Raw genomic sequence first — 19,264 nt, 5'->3', positions numbered from 1 at the left:
TCGAAAATGCAATCTATCAAGACAGTTGGAGTAGTAGGCACTGGTGTTATCGGCGCCAGCTGGACGGCTCTTTTCCTTAGCCGTGGACTCAGGGTCTTAGTGTCTGACCCTGCTCCAGGGGCGAAAGACCGTCTTTTCGCATACCTCCAAGATTCATGGCCGATGCTGAAGCAACTTGGCCTCCATAGTGATGCATCCATATCCAATTGCACCTTCGTGGGCGAAAGCTTGGGTGATCACTGCAGTGAAGTTGATTTCATCCAGGAGGTATAGAATATTTGGCCTTGACTCTCGTTCGTTGCTGACAAACTCGAAGAATGCGCCTGAGAGGCCGGATTTAAAACGAAATCTCTTTGCTCTCTTAGATGCGAAAGCGAAAAAAAATGTGGTGATAGCTTCTTCTTCATCGGGTATTCCATCGTCGCAATTTATTAGCGAGTGCCAAAATCCAGAGCGTGTTTTGATTGGCCACCCGTTCAACCCGCCACACTTGGTATTTCTTATCTTATACGTGATTACTCCCCAGAAGATAGCTAATTTATGGCGAAGATGCCACTTGTTGAAGTCGTACCACACGACAAAACCAATTCATACACAGTTGATACTGCCATGTCGTTTTACAAAGCGATGGGTAAAAGCCCTGTCTTAGTAAACCAGGAATGCCCTGGCTTTGTGGCAAATCGACTTCAAGCAGCTCTTGCCAGGGAAGCATACAGCCTCGTTCATCGAGGGATTGTCTCAGCCGAAGCTTGTGGTGAGACTTCATAACTATCACACTGAATGATCTAAGCTGACGAAATGATGAGATATCTGCGTTACCACGGGCATTGGCCTTCGATGGGCATTTACGGGTCCTTTCATGACCAATGTCCTCGGCGGAGGGGGAGGCAAAGAAGGATTTCATCGATTAATCACTCACCTGGGTCCGGGCATTCAAGGATGGATAAAAGACATGGATGCTCATGCATTCGGTTTCGGCGAGAACGAAATCGAAGAGTTGGACAAAAGTGTACAACAAATGTTGGAAAGCACAGATATTGCGAGTGTAGAGAGCGAACGGGACAGAGGTCTTGTCGAACTCATTAAGAGCAAGAAAGCGGCTCCAGCCTCGAGCTAACACCTACCCGGATGCGATTCTCCGATATTTTCGTCTGCCTAGGTAGTTTCATATCTAGATACTTCTAATCGATCAGTGAATATACTTATAGAGATTTTTTTTTAAGAACAAAGATTTTTTTTTTTTTTTTTTTTTTTTTTTTTTTTTTTTTCTTTCGGCTCCTAACGAGGATATTTTCTCTTTCTCCCAATCCTTTTTGACGGCGTAATTAATTGGTAAGACAAAAATCCATCTTCAAGTATGTCTTATAACAACCCTATTACGCGATAGTATTACATATGGTAAAGAGATCAAGATACATTAAGCAGTGGGTTTTGTCAACATACTCGCTACGCTTCTTTTCCATATGTTTTTAATCTGCAAACAGCTGGTAGGAAATTAGAGTAAAGCCTGTCACTCCTTCTGGAGTCTAATACTTGTTAAAGGTGCATGATTAGGTATTGGACCGGGTATGCGACTTTTGAGCTCTCCACGTGCCCCGCACCTCGGCCCGCGGAATGAAACTCTGCCTCAGTCCGTTACATTTGTCCAAGAGATGCACCAGCTGCAGCATCAAATTTGTTATTCTTTGGTATGTGTGGAAACTTGGAAAATTGAGCCATAGAATTCTAATCCGGATCAGCCGAAGATGAACATGTCTCTTCTTTCTACCGACAGATTCCCGGCTAAGTATGTCCTCGCCATTGGTTTCATGCATATAATCACGCAGTACATTTATTTGGGGCTTTATGTGTTTTTTGGATTGCTCGCGTGAAGATCCTTTGGCATTTTCCGATTTCGTGCCATTTGGCCTCATCTGATTGATTAATTACCTGGAATATTGAACACTACGAGGTATCCAATGTGTGGCTTGTGCGTAAATGAACAAACAGCCCAACCACAACTCTATGACTACATGAAAATAAACATCGACTGAAATCAATATAAAAATATATACAGAGTAGGTTTTAATAGGAACCAATGCCTGCTGCTATTAGTTCTGATGTGCAACAGGCATCAAATTAGTAGCTACCTCTTACTAACTAAGCTTTAGGAGCATTCACATTCTTCGAGGCTTTGACTAAACACGTGGAAAATTTCTAGGAAAAATTGGCTAAAGCTATGCTAGAGTATCTCTTGAGATGAATTTTCAATGCCAAGAAATGCTGCGGTCGAAATAGCAGTGAGGTACAGATGGTGTAGTCCAACGAGGAGTTGTAGAGTCGTCCCCTAGCCTGACAACTGGACTGAGCAATTGCAACTGTCCCCAATGGCTCTTCTCAAATGTTGTCATAATCGGCGAGTCCTGGGCGAAATAATCTGGATAGACCCTCTTCCAACCATTCATAACCACCATGAGCAGCTCCGAAACGTACTGCGAAGGTTCCATAACTTCCCATTGGAAGGTCTTCTCGTTCCGTTGCACCACCTCTGGTGAATATAACCCAATCTCAGGTAGAAGGGATATCGCATCGGCCGCAACCAGAGAACTGAGTACGCGGTAGGAACCTCCATTGCGCGTGCGATCACGAAGAGCCATCAAAGCCCCGAGAGCTCCGACAAGTCCCGTAGTCATATCTGAAATGGGAAGAGGCGGCAGGATACTGGTTCCATCAGTATAGCCAAGAGAACGTCCGGTAATGAAAGAGGCGCCAGAGGCCGCATCTCCGATTTGCTGCCATCCAGGTCTCTCATAGAAGGGACCATCAGGCCCGTACGCGTTTTCTTCCACGTAAACAATTCCTTTACCTCGTTTGTTGGCTGTCTCGAGGAGGTGGTTCAAACCGAAGCCTTTCCTCTCCAAGGAACCTGGTCGGAAGCCCTGAATAAAAATATCCACATCTTGAACAAGCTCCTCTAGCCGGGCTCGATCATCGTCGTTTGTGAGATCTAGATCAATGGTTCGTACTCCTGCGTTCAACGCTAATTGCAAAGCCTGTTGTTTAGAATAGAGTTAGCTAGTGGTATATAGCCCTAATTGGAATTATATCTTACGTTTAGATCTGGGAGTTTACTGCAGTTGACGCGAATCACGTCCGCCCCAAATGCAGCCAAAGTAGTTCCGATCACCGGGCCAGCAATGATTCGAACAAGCTCCACAACTTTGATACCGGCCAGTGGGCGCTTGTCTCCCGGCAAGACTGGCAAAGGAGTCGGTGGTGTAGGTACAGCATGGGACTGATGAGAATAATTGACAAAGGGGTGACTTTGCAAGCGCTTCCCCATCAATGTCTTGCTCCATCCTTCTGGAGTGTGGCAGATGCTCCCACAAAATCCATTCTTGAGCATAATCATCTCCAGCTCGTCTGCGGTAAACTTTTGCACTTGCTCGCGAATGAGGTTATAAGCCTCGGCTGGGGACTCGCATTTGGTGGAAGGATCGACACCGATAGCACGGAGGACAGGATCAGCATGGAGGGACCCATGAAGCTGATACCAAACGCTGGGCGTTTTAGTGGGATAGATGGCTGTGGTTCGCAGTCTAAGGGGGTTGTCGAAAACACCCTTTTCGAAATCACGATCGAAGATAGAGGACCCCTTGCCTATCTTCACAAGCTCGCTAACATCTGATCCATTCAGTCGAACGGTCAAGATTGATCCCAGCCAGATTGCAGCTTGATCAGTATTGATGATGACACTCCGATCTGCCACTTCTTGGCCGTCACGTTCGGCAAGCAGTTCATTCGCTACAACACCACACATAGCATGAAGGGCAGCGGCGACCACGGGGGCTTTAAGGGGCCCTGGGATTATAGGTTCATCATGGCCGTGAAATTTGACCGAATCCCACACGTCGCGATTCTTTGTAAAATTTGGTGTCGCATTAGCAAGAATTTCGAAGACTCGGCGTGCATCATCGGGAACAGCAAGAAAGCTTTTGTCAACAAAGGTGCCCGGGCCGTAGATCTCAGGGCAGGGAATAGTTGTATGTGTTGCAGGCATTCTGTAAAAGATTTGATTTGGGAGAGAAAGTTGAAGGTCAAATTGAGCATGAGGGGGTAAATAGAATCGTTCTGTGCTACGTATTTATATTCAGATGTACAAGTTTCATCCTAATCCTGATCTGCCAACTCTCCCATAGTGGAATCTCCGAGGACATTTGCCCTCTCCCAGCCAATGTCCACTCCAATGTATTGAGAGTGAAATCTGGTTTGCTGGTGAATATGAAATAACACAGTATCTCGGGGATGTTCAATAGTAAACAATTAAGCGGCCCGACCGAATGTAACTGCGCCTACTCCGTAGTAGTGGAACAGGACCTCGGTCCGCGGAAGACCAAGGCGTTTTTTTTTTGTGGAGGGATTGGATAGTGTAAGTGGAACTTACTGGCCTCCTTACTCGTCGCTGATTTCCACTTTTCTTTTTACATCACCAATCTTTTATTTATCATCTTCTTAAACGTATTGAATCGTTAGCATTAGTATAAGACGCTGGCTTTATTAGAGTTTGTTCCTTTTCGCCAAGGAGCTCTAGCCATTGTTACAGATTCTACGGCAGAAGCTGACGGATGGTTGAATGGGCACCTCATGCAGGAGACTGGTAATTAGAGAGAGAAGAGATCAATCATGGGCCATAGTGTTATTCTAACAGACGTTGACTGCCTTCGTATCGCATTCAGCTCCGTATCTTCCGCGAGGCAATCATGTGATACTGAAGATTTGTCCAATCGGGTGAAAAGTCTTTCATATTCTCCACTCATCTGGTTGTTCATAACCTTCCTCACTCACCCATAATTCGAAGTCCTCCGAGGTTTGACTTCGCAACAGCATCAAATCCTTGGGCGGTATGTCGGCCAGATCAGCTCCCGATCTCACGGCCCCAACCCGTAGTTACCGCTGCGCAGTTGCCTGTCAGGCTTGCCGACAACGCAAGGTTCGATGCAGCTTGGCCGTTACGGGCAAGCCTTGCATTGGCTGTACACAAGACCGGGCCGAGTGCATTGTGGTCCCAAAGCAGCCAAGAAAGTGAGCATGAACCGGTAATTGGAAATTGACACTACATAGGTTTTCTAATCATTACAATTATAGAACTAAGAGAGCGTACCTACAAGCCAATCGCCGCTGTGATACAGGTTCTATGCGGGGTTCTGATGCCATAAACCATCCTTCTTCTGATCACGAATCGAATCTTAGTGTAAGTTCCCCCTCCTTTCCAAATTGATCTGGGTGAAGCAGATCTAATTACGCGAAAGGTTTCTTCAGCTCCTGTCGGCGACTCTGGAGAAGGTGGAGTGTGCAATGAGGTTGATGTTGACACGCCGTCGCTGGAACAATCCCAGGAAGCCAGAGCTACCACTGTTCGCAACGAAGATGAAGGTGACATTGCGAATGAAGAGCAAAACGGGGTTGAGATTGTGACGGCAGCATTTGGGCAATCTCGAGGAAATGGTCAAGTACCTTTTTACAGTGGTGAGAGCATTCGACTTCATGGCCAAAAATGACCAAGCTGATCTATTACATAGGGAGCCAGACCGGACCCGCATACACCTTGGATATTTGTTCGCCAGAGAAGCCATTGTCAACACACTTTCTTATCCCATCACGTGCCCGGCCACCTCTCTCTACCGCGGACCGAAGCTATCTTGAGGCGAAGGGAGTACTTACGCTTCCCAAAACAAAAAGTTGTGAAAGTCTTCTTCGGGCCTACCTTCACCATGTTCACCCTATTATGCCAGTGATTGAGGTTGATCATATCTTGGAATATCAGCACCATGGGAGACTTCACGAATACAATATCCTGCTACTCTGGAGTATTTTTTCAGCTGCAGTCAATGTAAATGCCCTCTTGTGCTCCAGTGATTATGATATCATGCAGTGCTAATCAAGTCACAGTTTGTCTCTCCCGAAGTATATCAGCAGGAGGGATATAAATCTCGAAAGGAAATGAAGGCTTCAATGTATTCTCGCGCCAAAGTGAGTGAACCACGGACCCTGCTTAGCTTGAAAGATCGAGATTGCTTCATTCTTTGAACACACATGCTAATTTGCTACATCATACTAGTGCATGTATACCATAAGCGAGGAAACGGATAAAATTGTCCTTATCCAGTCATCTCTACTAATGGGATTCTGGATTTCTCAACGCGATGAATACTTGCAGCCATGGTACTGGACAGGAACCGCAATCAATCTTTGTCAGATGCTGGGATTGCATCGTAATCCAGATTCTTCGAAGTTTAATTGTGTCGTTACGGATCGACAACGGTGTTTGTGGCGTAGGCTTTGGTGGAGCTCATTCTATCGAGACTGCTGGCTTGGGATGAGTTTTGGAAGGCCACTACGGATTAATCTCGTCGATTGTGACGTGCCTACGCCAATAGCCGCCGACCTACTAATTGACGTCCTAGGGATCCCTGAAAGTACATCCGCCGGCTTCCTTCCAAATGATTTGCCTAGGCTGGCCTCGTACTGGGTGACATTAGTTGAACTGAGCAAGCAGCTGGGTGCTGTCATTGCCATGAATTATCAACCTCAAAGACCAAAACCAACCGTCCAACAGTTTGAGTCTGTCGAATCAGAGATTCTTAAGTGCACTTTACCTGGGCAGTACGACTCGGGTCTGACCAATCTTGCACGATTCCATTCATTCCATGTTCATTTGCATTACCAGTAAGTCCAAATACCTGGATATTTCAGGATCATTATTGCTAAGCAACATGGGAGCAGAGCACTTCTGATCTGCTTGTATCGGCCTTATGGATCGAAATCTCCAGCCGGTCTTGATGCTGCTGAACAAGAAGATTGGCAACGTAAGATGAGATTGAAAGCTAGCAATGCTGCATCCGAAACCAACGATATCTTCAATGCCCTCGCGGAAGATGGTCTTCTTATATTTGCCGGGCCTATGACGTGAGTATATGTGAATATTTTTCCTTTGTCACCCATTCCTTTCTTGACTATCTGCAGTTGACTCGAATAGAATATCTGACATATCATAGACCCTCACTCTTGGCCGCAGCAATGCAAACGCACATGCATTGTTATAAGTCCGCCGATTCCCTAACAAAACGTCTTACGCTTCATAAACTTGAGATGTGCATGCTCATCATGGAAGAACTTCAAAAAATATATACTGTCGCTTCCCTTTACCGAGGGATCTTCCTTAAGGCCTTGCAACAAATCTGTCCCACATACCAACCAATGATATCTGCTGCTGACCAGACAGCCAACCCAACTCTGGAAAGCAATTATAATAACATGAACCACGTCACTAGTGAGGCTGCTCCTAGTCAAACAGCAGCAAGACCTTTCCACAATACCAACAATAGCACATTACTTGTGAATGCTTCAGAACATGAGACTGGGTTTCTTGGAGATTTTATGGGCTCACTATTTGACGAGACTTCAATATTCAGCTTTGGGGATTTATGGAATGTAATGTAACAAGTAGAAGGATAGACTATTAGTTAATTTTACTCTTTTGTATAGGTGATGCTTTTCGTTATCGATATTGCGGCTGGAATATTAACATTCTTCCCTAAGAATGATCATGCGTTACGAGCAATCGCCGCCCTGAACTTTATCTTCAATTTTTTCCGGTCTACATCGTTCTTATCCGTCTCCGTGCTCTTGCCACCCGAGATTGCCACGCCGAAGCTCCGCATCCATACCATGGCATACACCGTCACTCGCGCTCAGACAACTACGGTCATCACCACTTTCACTGTGCCACAGCTGACTGACGCCAGTGCGGTTGGCCTTGGAGCTAAGACGTATCTCGTCTTTGCTGGATGTATGGCTTGCGTAATTGCTTAGAGTTTCTTCCTCATGCCAGAGATCAAGGGCCGTACATACGCTGAGATTGATGATATGTACGATAAAAAAAATCCTCATGTGGGAATGGAGCTCATTTGAGACTGTCGCGCAGGCAAAGCAGGCTACATTGGCTCCAGAAAAACTCGGTAATGACATTACTGTCATATCAGTGTGGTGAACTGGTATCCTACTAATAACACATCAAGTTACAATGTTATTTCTAGTATACGGAGTGTTTGCCATCAGAAATCTAATGGTGTACGTAGATGAATGCATGATACAAATCTGACGCGAGATGCTTTTTGTCTAAAGACACGGATTGTAATGCAAAGCCGGAACGGTGGTTTTATTATGCTAGGGGCATTTATCTGGGAAGGTATGTAAACAGGAATCAACTGGAGCCCCCAATTCTTACCTCTAGAAAAGGCTATCCTTTTCTGTACAGCTGTTTACCAACAACTTCACATGTCATATCATGTTTTCCTCGCTGGTCCCAAAGCCAAATAAACCGCTTCATCTTTTTAGCAGGCAGATCCAATTGAAGTGGTTTTAACAGCCACAAGTTGACCTCCAATGATAGTATCTCCATTGACTGGTAAACCAAGTCCTCCAGCAGTGACAACATACAGCACATTTTTATCATGTAAGCCGCGACCGAACACGCAAGATGTTGGCTCTGCAATAGCAGTCGAATTGACATCGCCAGCGATAATGACTTGTTGACTACCATCGGCAGAGATCATTTCGATTGAGTTTCCGCCTCCAGTTGTTACGAATATATTACCAGCGCAATCGAACGTGAAGTCATCATATCCATCCAGGGTCGAGAGTGCACTTGCCACAACCGTGACAGGTCCAGAGGGCGTACCGTCTTCATCAATGGGAACTTTGAAGAGCTTTTGCTGGCCCACGTTTGAGAAGAATAACTCGCCATTTCGCACATGTAGACCGTCAACCCCGGAGGGGGCAAAATGTGGGATCGGAACAGCAGCAGTGAAAGTGTCATTTAATACAGTTGCAACATCTCCCGACCCAATATCCAGCCGATATATCACCCCGGCGCTTAGGTCGCCTATCAGAAGTGTTTGCTGCTTTTGAGATAGCACAGAGAGGCCGTCTAAAATCTGTGCAGGCGGTATATCGGCAATTTTTGCAACCCTTGGAGTCGAAGATAGCGTTGATTCTTCGTTTTTTGTTGAAATTCTGACTCCATTCAAGTCCACGCTCCATACGGCCCAAGACCCAAGACCTAAATCTCCAGTCTCAAAGGAGAAGTTCCCAGTTAGAACAGCAAACTTGTCGGTCTGGTATTCTGCAATTCCAAACACATCAAGAGAGTCCGTAAATTCATGAATCAAAACCGGCTGTCTGGGGCTGGGAGCCGAGGGGTCAATTGTGAATAGTTGCGGTGTTCCAACAATAGACAAGAGAAGTTCCCCGTTATTTCTAGCAGCAATATTCTCCACCCAAGTATTGTTTGGAAACTCATAAACAAGAGAGGTTTGGTCAAGGACTGCAGATTTTGCGAGAGTTGCACGCGACGTGCAGAGAAAAGTACCAAAGGTGGCGAATGACTTGAGTTTCATCTTCAATAATATGATAGCGAGAAAAGATAGGAAGTATGACTTCGACCTATATGATTCAGGTAAATAGTTAATAATACTGAATATTGATACGTTTGATGAATATATAGTTGAGCTACAAATTTATATTTGAGATATCGCTGCAATTGTCGGACTTAAACCCCTATTGCCGTCTTGCCGTCTTACTGCAGCAGACCCTGCGGAAGTTACATTTGGAACGGATGAGTATATGCATAGTCACGCCCGGCTTATAGATCAACCAGTCATTGATAGAATCAGTGATCAGTATACGTGATATCTGATGCTGGAACAGTATGCCCCTCGGCAATTTCGGAGGATGTTACTTCCTTCTGCTTACTTTATCTTATATTCTAATACTAAGTTAATATGCATCTCAGCGAAACCAGAGGAAATCATCCCTTCGGCTTACTTCGTGTCACAGTCTGATACTGGGATATTATGCACCTCATCGAAACTGAAGGAAAAGATCTACCTCTGATTACTTCATGTTATGGCAAAGGAGGAATAGAGTTATGACGTAGACTTAGCTTTGTACCTGGAAGTCAATAGATATAATTCTATGCGTAAACTACCTAGTATTCAATACTAGAAAAGTCCCTTTCTATATTGCACTTGAAAGGTGAATTACGCTGTGAGCATTGCTGGAAGTCTCAATAATTCGCCAATCACGAGTAGCTGAAAGAAAATGGTGGCAACCTCGAGGGTTAACGTTCTCACAATTACTGTAATAAGGTCTTCTTTTCTAGAGGTAGAAGCTTGAAAAAACACACACATGGATCTCACCGCCATCTACAGTTCTTGGAATTTGTCATCCATTATGTTTGGCCAAAGCCTTGCTCTCGTCCAGGGATGATGGCAAGAGTACTTTGCAGGGGTGGGCCTTTGGGCCTTCTGATGTGGCTGCTCCTCAAACTCCAGTAGAGTTCCAAACGCAATATACAATTCCGTTTTACCACTCTTCAGCTTCTCTGCGATTGTTGTCTCTATGGGTAACCTTTTGGCAAACATGAGTGTTTCAAGCCACTCATAAGGGATTCTTCTGGAACCATCTACCATCAGAGTACCAGACACACCATGAGCAGAGCGCGCTCAGGCTCTCCATACATTTTCACTTCGAGCTAAGATTCATGCCCTTCGGGGAAACCAGTCGCACTAGCACACATGGAGTATCCAAGACCTAGATCTTCAAGAAGGTGACTCAACGCTTCACTGAAAAACTCACTCCGGGTGCCCGAGGGGCATTATGAAAGGCACAGCCAGATATACGTCACCCTGGGTTGGTAAGTCATAATGAGGTAAAACAACAACGGTTTCATTTTCCATCGCCATCGAGGATGACGAACCGATAGAGTGACGAATAGTTTCTTCTCCCACAGATAGCAAGTGAGGTCAGATCTCAAAAGAGAAGTCTTTGTAATCTGTTGACCGATACAATAGTGGGAAATCGGCCTGCCTTTCAACTGCTAGATGGGGCCAAATCGTTGAGTGCCCTGAAATAGTTCATTAGTGGAATACATGACAAATGATCCAAACCCTTCTGTAACGATAGGCCATTTGCCCCAAAGTATCTATTTTCGGATGGAACTGAAATTGTTATGTTAACATGAAAATACCTAGGTAAGTACCTACTGTAGTAATCATTGCAGATGAGAAAATCGGTCCTAGCCAATTACCTCAACTATGTATGTGAACTGCAGCATTTTTCTTACAGGGGCTTTTAGCGAGCGCAGTGCTAAAACGCACGGCACTGCGCTGTAACGCCCAAACGGTGCTATAGCTTACGATTGATCTGATCGATACCTACATACCTACATGTAGGTAAGGTGAAAAAGCAGGAACGACAGTGCTTCTTGCAGTAGGTAAATACATGTAGATGGATAGTCTAGTGTATTATATCTTGTTTATCTTCTATCTCTTTCGCACTCTTCTCGTAAACTCTTCCAATCCCAGCAAGTAATTTGGGCTTAAATCCGACATCATTCAACCGATATCTACAGCGTTTCATCTACTAAATCCACTATAAGCTGCAGCGACTGGAATCCAGCTGTTGATTGGCCCTGCCTGCCGATCCCTACCTAAATAAGTAATAGGACCATTTGACAGTTTCACCGCTTCAAATCACCAAAAGAGCCCAAGTTCCCATACTGACATCCATCTTGCAATGATACATATGTAGCACAGATTACATACCGCCGCTGGTACTCATATACGATACCTTTAAAGTACACAGTCATTTACAAAATCGTGAAAACGCCATCGCAAGCCGTTACTCCGATGGTCGATGGTTCTGAGTATATGCCTGATCTCCATATAGCCGAAACTAATGAAGACAAAAACGTGTGAATAGCCTCTATAGTGGCATTCGGAGGCTCTATAGTGACATTCGGAAGCTCTTTAGTGATATTCGGAAGCTCTATGGTAACATTCGGAAGCTCTATAGTGACATTCGGAGGATCACCCACGCAGAGCTCGCTTCATCGGAAGACATGTGGGAAGCTGCAGCATCCTGTACTAATAACATGGAATGCTGAGAGGATCTAGCGCCCGGGGGAGAAAGTACAATGAGGTCTACTTCGTAAATTTGCGACAAGTGGAAAGGCAGATCCAGATTGTATCTGTTTCCCAAACGCATAAAAATTCATTATTACGTCTCCGTTGTGCTCCCATAGCTCCATTTTAGTGGATTCAATACAAAGATATGCGTTACTGAAAGCCTTTGTTTCCAAAAGATTTCGAGAACGTGAGGGATGATGATATCGTCGTAACGGAGGTGACCGCGGGGAGCACAGGGCCCACAAAAGAACCTCTATTTTAAGCACTTGTTTCCACGTGACGTTCTATTCCAGCTTGGCTAGCGCGTTTATGTACGTACAATCGTTTTAGCTCACCCGTGTTCTCCGCGAATGAATCTCAAGCGCCCTTTACAAATCACAAGGTTTCGACCAGCATCTTGCGGAAGGTACCTTCTTGTATCATTTGTCTAAAAGCACAGCTGAGCTATTGAGTCCCAGGCGCAATATCATGATTCCCACGACTGCACTTGTCAACTCGCTACCGCGTAATATTTTTGGCAAGAAGCATACACGTGCCGGGAGACCTAAGAGTCGAGGCGGCTGCATTTCAGTACGTTTACCCTGTAGAACTGTCAATTAGGTGAAATTTCCAGTGTCGGTTCAATGGATTATCCCCCAACTGGTACTGAGACTGGATATCTAGCGGTTATATAACGCTGTATCATCTATTATTATTATCTTTTGCTTGACAAAATAATCAAGTAGTTTCGCTAACTCATTGGTACTCAAGTGTAAACTGCTGCACCGAAAATGCAACGAAGTAAAGCCGACATGCAGTCAATGCCAGAAGTCCGATCGAATCTGTAACTATGGTTCGACCGAGGGGAAGCAACGGAGCGGCATCCCACCCCAGAGAAAACCAGTTTTTCCCAAGCCGGAGACACCTGATGTAGTCGCCACAAGATCTCTCTTTGTTCGGCCGAGAGCGAGCCCCTTGGAAGCGGATGAGGTCCCGTATTTTGACATGTTCAGGGCGCAGGTTCTCCAAGACTTTACATACACTCCATGTACCCTGTTTTGGAACCGTGTGATCCCCAGAGAATCCATGGGAGACGAGTGCGTGCGATGGTCTGTGTTAAGTATTGGGGCTTTAATGCTGGCACTGCGCTCCCCAAACCCTGAGCCCATGGTAAAGCTGCTCGAGGGACGCGGGGACACCATGTATCAGACTGCCATGACGTACCATGCCAAAGCCACCACAGCGCTTCACACAAGGATGCTCAAGGAATTTCACACCATTTCTCGCCGGAATGTGTTGATCAACATGTTTTTGCTATTTCTCTTTGAGCTTTTAATAGGAAACACCAAAGCCGCCGATCAGCTGCTGATGAGCAGCGTTGAGCTATTGAAGCAGAAGCACGACCAACTTGTTGTTGAGATAAATTCGCAACATCATGCACAAGATCTTCACAATTACGTTGCGCCTTCTAACGACGATGGTTTGGACCAAGCTGAGCGGATTTTACCTCGATTTCAGATTTTTCTCAGTCTGACTACCCCCCTTTTCCCCTTGCAGACAACATGCTGGCCTAGGCTACCATCGCGCCCTATCCCTGGCAATATGCCGACTATTGATACCAGTTTTGAAGAATTCGGAGCGATGTGGAATAGTTTCATCACACGGGCTGTTATATTTGTTGTCAAAGCCATACAGAAGCGACAGAATGATGACCACTCAGACAAGTTTGAGATGCTTTTGGACCATCGGACCACCTTTCTTCAACAGTTGCAGCAATGGGAAGTGGCAATCCTGCTGAGAGTAGAGGCAGAGAAAAATCCCATCAGGTCCTATCTTTTCAACATATTTCATATGGGCCAAAAGGTTGTATTCATCCTTATGAGCTGCTGTTTCGACTCGACGGAGATGCTATATGATCAGTTCAACTCCACGTTCCGGGAAATTGTCTCCATGGCCTGCTCCTTTGGAGGTGCATCGAGGCGCTTTTCGCAAATCGAGACTGCTCTCGACATCTATACTCTCCCGGTTCTAAATTTCGTGTCGCAAAAATGCAGGGACAAAGCCATCCGCTCAGAAGCTCTAGACAGTTTCGATAAAATGACATTGTTAACGCGTAACTGGGATGTCAAGGCTAGTTCGCTGGCTAGACGTCAGCTTATGGCATTGGAAGAGGAGAGTCAGGATGTTTCGGGTTATATTCCGGCGAGCGGCAGATATGTGTGGACTGGTGCATCATGGCATCACAATTACTCGAGGCTGCACATTGTATTCACTGGCGTTGTCTCTGATAAAAACGGGATACGAAAACAAAGACATCTACATATTTTGCGCACAGAGTTTGAAGAGTAGGGTAAATAGAGGATTTACTGCGTATTCAAAACACTATCTTGCCCTTGGTCAATAGGTTACAACTCAGTTCTCAAAATAACATGATCTATCTATGGTTTCAAGTGTGATTAGTACATTGGCACATTAACCCACCCTTTTCACCATGGTCGCTTGAACAATGTTTTGATCCTGTTTCTCACATTTTGTAAGTCTCCGATTGGTTGGGAATACGCACTTCCTGAAATGGCTAGACGCTCTGCTTTTTATCTGTGTTAAATATCTCAATTAGTACTGATCTGTATTAGTGCTCTCCATTGGTGCACTCAATCTAAGCCTAGGTAGTCCACTAGCCGTCCTCTTGTTATACATGACTGCATGTGGAATGTTGTACGAGTTTACGGAAGAGTAATAATAAAGTAAGTCTATTTGTGAATCATGAATACTCATTTAGGCATTCTTCCTGCTTTCGTGTGCACTATATATGAGTATTCCGTTTGTTTGTTTTGTAAAGAAATATTCGTTATGCATAGTGACTAGCAGCTGCATTAGAGAGATACGGATAACCAGAAGCATTTATAATCTGGTGTCCTCCGCGACGAGGATAAACAGTCTTCGACCGTCAACGCAAATGATGCAATAGTACTTGAACTTGTAAGCTCTTGATGTAAGCTTACTAGCAAGTCATAAGTGCTGACTAGACAGTTTCTGATGGTTGTGGTGATGGTGCACCTATGCAACATAAATAAGAATACTTAGCACTCACTTTTGTTCCTGTTGTTCCAGTTGTCTACACAGTCGTCGATAGCTATTACTGGAATCATGGCTTCAAACTTCAGAATAGTGAAGGCAGCTGCAGTTCAAGCAGAGCCTGTATGGCTTGATCTGGAATCCACGATTGCAAAGACATGCCGGCTGATCAAAGAGGCGGCTTCAAACGGTGCCCAAATTGTGTCATTCCCAGAGGCATTCGTTCCAGGATATCCAGCATGGATTTGGTTTGCATTCCCATCATGTTCTTAAAGGAAAACCGGGCTAACACAAAGGATAGGGTACGCGCAATGGACTTCGAGACGAACATTCGCTACGCTGATAACTCCCTCTCTATTAACTCCGAAGAGATGGAGCGGCTGAAGGCTTGTGCAGCCGAAAATAATATCGTTGTTTGTCTCGGTTATTCTGAGCGAGAAGGGAACTCGTTATATATTGGTCAGTGTACTATCGATAATAACGGTGAGCTGGTAATGTCCAGGCGAAAACTTAAACCTGTTCATATGGAGCGTACCATTTTTGGGGATGGAAATGGTCCTTCACTAAACAATGTCGCAACAACTGGCGTGGGAAGAGTTGGGCAACTTTCTTGTGCCGTATGTATCTTGGAACCTAATTTCTCACCTTTCTTATTCCTCATCTTGTTCAATCTATCAGGTATTGCTAACCTTCAACCTAGGATCACTTCAACCCACTTCTTGTATATAATACTTATTCTCAGGGAGAAGAAATTCACTGTGCTGCCTGGCCTCCTGTAGCGCCCCATCCAGGCGGGACAGCTCCCTATTCCATGGCAGATGAAGGCAAGCCTGGTTCTTTCTTTATCTGTCACATATTTTGCTAATGAAAAGTAGCTGTTGCATCTTTCTCAAGTGTATACTCTATGCAGGCACAGTGTTTTACTCTTCATTCAACCGCCGTTATCTCGCAGCCATCTATCGAAAAACTGGGCGTCGAACAGACTCCTCTGTTTAACCAACCAGGCGGTGGCAATGCCAGGATTTATGGCCCCGACGGACGACTTCTGACGAAAGACTTGCCGCCTTCTGAAGAAGGCATGGTATATGCAGATTTGGATATGAGCTTAATTACTAAGGAGAAAGGTTTCTTGGATAATTGTGGCCACGCCGGAAGACCGGAACTGTTGTGGGTATGTGCTCCCTTGCTTCGCTATTTCTCACAATACCTAAGGAGATATCATCTCACGATCATGCCTTTAATGTACCAAAAATGGGTTCAACGCTAACTGTTGGGTATAAAGCTCGGACGCAATGCGTCTCACCAAGGGCCAGTTCGTTCCGCCTAGACCAGATGACGAGATGGGGATGTTGGATATGATAGCATGATTACGCCCTTCACTACAATACTTAGGATTAGCAATGACCAATTACCGATACTATTTGCCAATGGTATCCCAAAGTGCTCGGATGAATCACCATGTCAAGAAAACATAACATCACGAAAGTGTATCAATAGCCGAGCTGCTGCCAAGTCGCGCCAGTTGGCAAAGTGGGGGACAGATAGAGTTGACAATTTACGCCATCGGCCCGCCATCATAAGTGTCCATCAGTTCACCATGACTTTTGATTTGCCATGATACTATATTCTTTTTCCCCGCGACTCATGCTTATGGTCCGGGGTGATGGCCAAAGGGCGGAGGTGGCTGTGATCATTCGACCGAGAACGTCGCCACGCGGAATTCCCATCGAGCTATGCCCACTTGGACGCTTGAATGTGGATGGCACCTAGTCTTCAGGTCGGCTATTGAACTTTAGTCACAACACCTTGTCGGCAAGTGGAGAAAAAGATCAGGGAAATATTGGAAAATCACTTGCCGCGGGTATCAAAATCGGCTTTTGCTTTCCCCAGACCCCAGATGTGTGAAAATTAGGAACCCAAGGCAATGGAAGCCGCTGGGTTATTGGCGGGTCTTTGTGGGGAGACACCAAACCCCACAAACTCAGAACTTTCGCTCTCCTTTCTGTCGGCGAATATGTCTAGCTAGTGTAGATGTATAAAACATCCATCATCTCCGCCCATCTAATCCGATACGATCCAACAAATGTCAAGATCATCGTGCGTGCATATCTTTGCTTTTGTCTCATCTCAATACTTATATTCTATGAGACACTAGCTTTCACAGCACCATGGCTTCCACCGCGGACACCAAACTGGATTCCGTTCACGAAGAGCACAAAGGCAGCATTGATGGCGGCAAAATTGAGATGCCCAATGACCAGATCAAACATGGAGATCGGGCTTTGGCTCTCATTGGCAGCGAGCAAATCGAGCTTACGGAGGAAGATAGTCGTCGGATCTGTCGCAAAACGGATCGAGTCATCCTCGCCATCTTAGTCTGGGTGTATTTCCTGCAGATACTCGACAAATCCGTCCTCGGCTACGGCGCTACATACGGATTGAAGACGGATACGCATTTAACTGGAAACGAGTATTCATTAGTCGGCTCTATTGCCCCGATTGCACAACTGGCATGGCAGCCCTTCTCATCCTATCTCATTGTCAAAGTCCCGCATCGAATTTTGATGCCCGCCCTTTGTTTAGGCTGGGGCATTGCACAAGCATCAATGGCAGCTTGTCATAACTTTAGAAGCTTAATGGCTGCCCGATTCTTCCTTGGTCTTTTTGAAGCAGGTTGCCTGCCATTGTTCAGCATTATTACGAGCCAATGGTACAGACGAGCCGAGCAACCGATTCGAGTTGCAGCGTGGTATGGCACCAATGGAGCTGCGACCATTATCGCGGCTGCTCTGTCCTATGGTCTGGGACACATTAAATCAGATCTACTAAAGGAGTGGCAAATGTATGACTTCAACCAATCTTCTATACTCAAAATAATTGTCTCATACTCACACATTGTACTTACAGTATCTTCCTCTTTGTCGGCCTTGTCACCATCGTCTCCTCCCCATTCATCTACTGGAAGCTCGATAACGATATCCCATCCGCTCGGTTCCTAACGGAGCAAGAAAAGGCACAAGCTATTGAAAGACTCCGAGCCAATCAAACGGGAACAGGAAGCCGAGAGTTCAAGTGGAAACATCTCCTTGAGGCCGCCGTAGAGCCTAAAACCTACTTGTGGATCGCCATGGCACTGCTTCTTAATGTCGGTGCGAGTGTGACCAACACGTTCGGTCCTCTTATCTTAAACGGCCTGGTTTCTGATAAGTATATGACTAGTCTGCTAAATATGCCCTTTGGTGCTTTGCAGACCATTGTCATCCTACTGGCGAGTTTCTTAGCCCAAAAGGCGCGTGTCAAAGGCGTCATTCTCATGCTCTTCATGATTCCTGTCGTCGCTGGCCTAGCTGTTCTTTACTCTGTACCTCGAGACAATTCCGCAAAAGCAGCTCTTCTCGTGGGATACTATCTCCTCGCCTTTCTCTTCGGCGGAAATCCCCTTATTGTCACCTGGATCGTTGGCAATACGGCTGGCACCACGAAGAAATCTTCGATCATGAGCGTCTACAACGCCGCTAGCTCAGCTGGCAACATCATTGGGCCTTTGCTCTTCAACGACAAAGACGCACCAGCCTACAAGCCTGGTCTCCGTGCTTGTTTGGCTATCTTTGTGGCCCTTGTGGCGGTTGTCGCCATCCAGTGGGCCAACCTTATCGTCCTGAACAAGCTTCAGGAAAAGAAGCGTGTGCGCAACGGCAAAAAGGCAAAGGTTGTTGATCACTCAATGGATTCAACATATCAGACTATGGATGAGCGTACCACGGTTGAAGAGGCTGTTATTGCACAAGAAAATGCAGCTGGCACTGTAGAGTTTGGGGGAGAAGCTCGACTTGGAGAGCAGGCGTTTTTGGATCTTACGGATCGTCAAAATGACGAGTTTGTTTATATTTATTGAGCGGTTATGAATCAGACTAAATGTTCTTCCTCTACTGCAGCCTTTGTTTTAGCTAATATTACTCAAATACTCGTATAATTGCGCACGCATTAATGCTATGGACTCATTGGAGAGTGCATGTATGACCTCTAATAAACGCGATATCAGATAAACGTAATAACCAGTACTACTTATCCACGGTAGAGGTCGAAGATTCGGCGCTAGCACCAGTAACATTGCATCTGGCCGCACTGTTTCTGGCTCTACTGTCGTCTAGCTCCATACAACAGACCTCAGTTAATTTCATCAATCTGTGTACTATGAACCT

At 45.5% G+C, this 19,264-nt stretch overlaps 6 protein-coding genes across 6 annotated transcripts; 4 read left to right on the top strand and 2 right to left on the bottom strand.

Annotated features, from left to right (window-relative positions):
• Positions 1-6: 6 nt before the first annotated feature.
• T069G_07687 (3-hydroxyacyl-CoA dehydrogenase, NAD binding domain-containing protein) lies at positions 7-1,117 on the top strand (the record flags this gene model as incomplete). The annotated part of the gene is made up of 4 exons (XM_056174897.1): positions 7-267; positions 317-493; positions 550-754; positions 807-1,117. 4 exons carry the CDS (start codon positions 7-9, stop codon positions 1,115-1,117), a joined length of 954 nt encoding a protein of 317 aa, XP_056028476.1.
• Positions 1,118-2,246: 1,129 nt separating this feature from the next.
• Positions 2,247-4,039, bottom strand: T069G_07686 (coA-transferase family III domain-containing protein; the record flags this gene model as incomplete). Its single annotated transcript, XM_056174896.1, has 2 exons — positions 2,247-3,032; positions 3,092-4,039. The coding sequence occupies 2 exons, from the start codon at positions 4,037-4,039 to the stop codon at positions 2,247-2,249; spliced, it is 1,734 nt and encodes a 577-aa protein (XP_056028475.1).
• A 1,028-nt stretch (positions 4,040-5,067) lies between these two features.
• T069G_07685 (fungal specific transcription factor domain-containing protein) lies at positions 5,068-7,851 on the top strand (the record flags this gene model as incomplete). Its single annotated transcript, XM_056174895.1, has 9 exons — positions 5,068-5,075; positions 5,125-5,230; positions 5,289-5,505; positions 5,559-5,869; positions 5,929-6,009; positions 6,098-6,705; positions 6,763-6,945; positions 7,035-7,470; positions 7,525-7,851. 9 exons carry the CDS (start codon positions 5,068-5,070, stop codon positions 7,849-7,851), a joined length of 2,277 nt encoding a protein of 758 aa, XP_056028474.1.
• A 521-nt stretch (positions 7,852-8,372) lies between these two features.
• Positions 8,373-9,437, bottom strand: T069G_07684 (SMP-30/Gluconolaconase/LRE-like region domain-containing protein; the record flags this gene model as incomplete). The annotated part of the gene is made up of 2 exons (XM_056174894.1): positions 8,373-8,975; positions 9,060-9,437. 2 exons carry the CDS (start codon positions 9,435-9,437, stop codon positions 8,373-8,375), a joined length of 981 nt encoding a protein of 326 aa, XP_056028473.1.
• A 3,039-nt stretch (positions 9,438-12,476) lies between these two features.
• On the top strand, positions 12,477-14,336 carry T069G_07683 (uncharacterized protein; the record flags this gene model as incomplete). Its single annotated transcript, XM_056174893.1, has 2 exons — positions 12,477-12,578; positions 12,759-14,336. The coding sequence occupies 2 exons, from the start codon at positions 12,477-12,479 to the stop codon at positions 14,334-14,336; spliced, it is 1,680 nt and encodes a 559-aa protein (XP_056028472.1).
• Positions 14,337-17,230: 2,894 nt separating this feature from the next.
• On the top strand, positions 17,231-18,957 carry T069G_07682 (major facilitator superfamily domain-containing protein; the record flags this gene model as incomplete). Its single annotated transcript, XM_056174892.1, has 4 exons — positions 17,231-17,651; positions 17,733-17,904; positions 17,970-18,258; positions 18,313-18,957. The coding sequence occupies 4 exons, from the start codon at positions 17,231-17,233 to the stop codon at positions 18,955-18,957; spliced, it is 1,527 nt and encodes a 508-aa protein (XP_056028471.1).
• Positions 18,958-19,264: the final 307 nt, after the last annotated feature.

This window comes from Trichoderma breve, chromosome 4, assembly GCF_028502605.1.
Source record: "Trichoderma breve strain T069 chromosome 4, whole genome shotgun sequence".
Classification (NCBI taxonomy): Eukaryota; Fungi; Ascomycota; class Sordariomycetes; order Hypocreales; family Hypocreaceae; genus Trichoderma; species Trichoderma breve.
The sequence above is the reverse complement of the archived record's forward strand: the minus strand, read 5'-3'. Positions and strand labels throughout refer to the sequence as shown.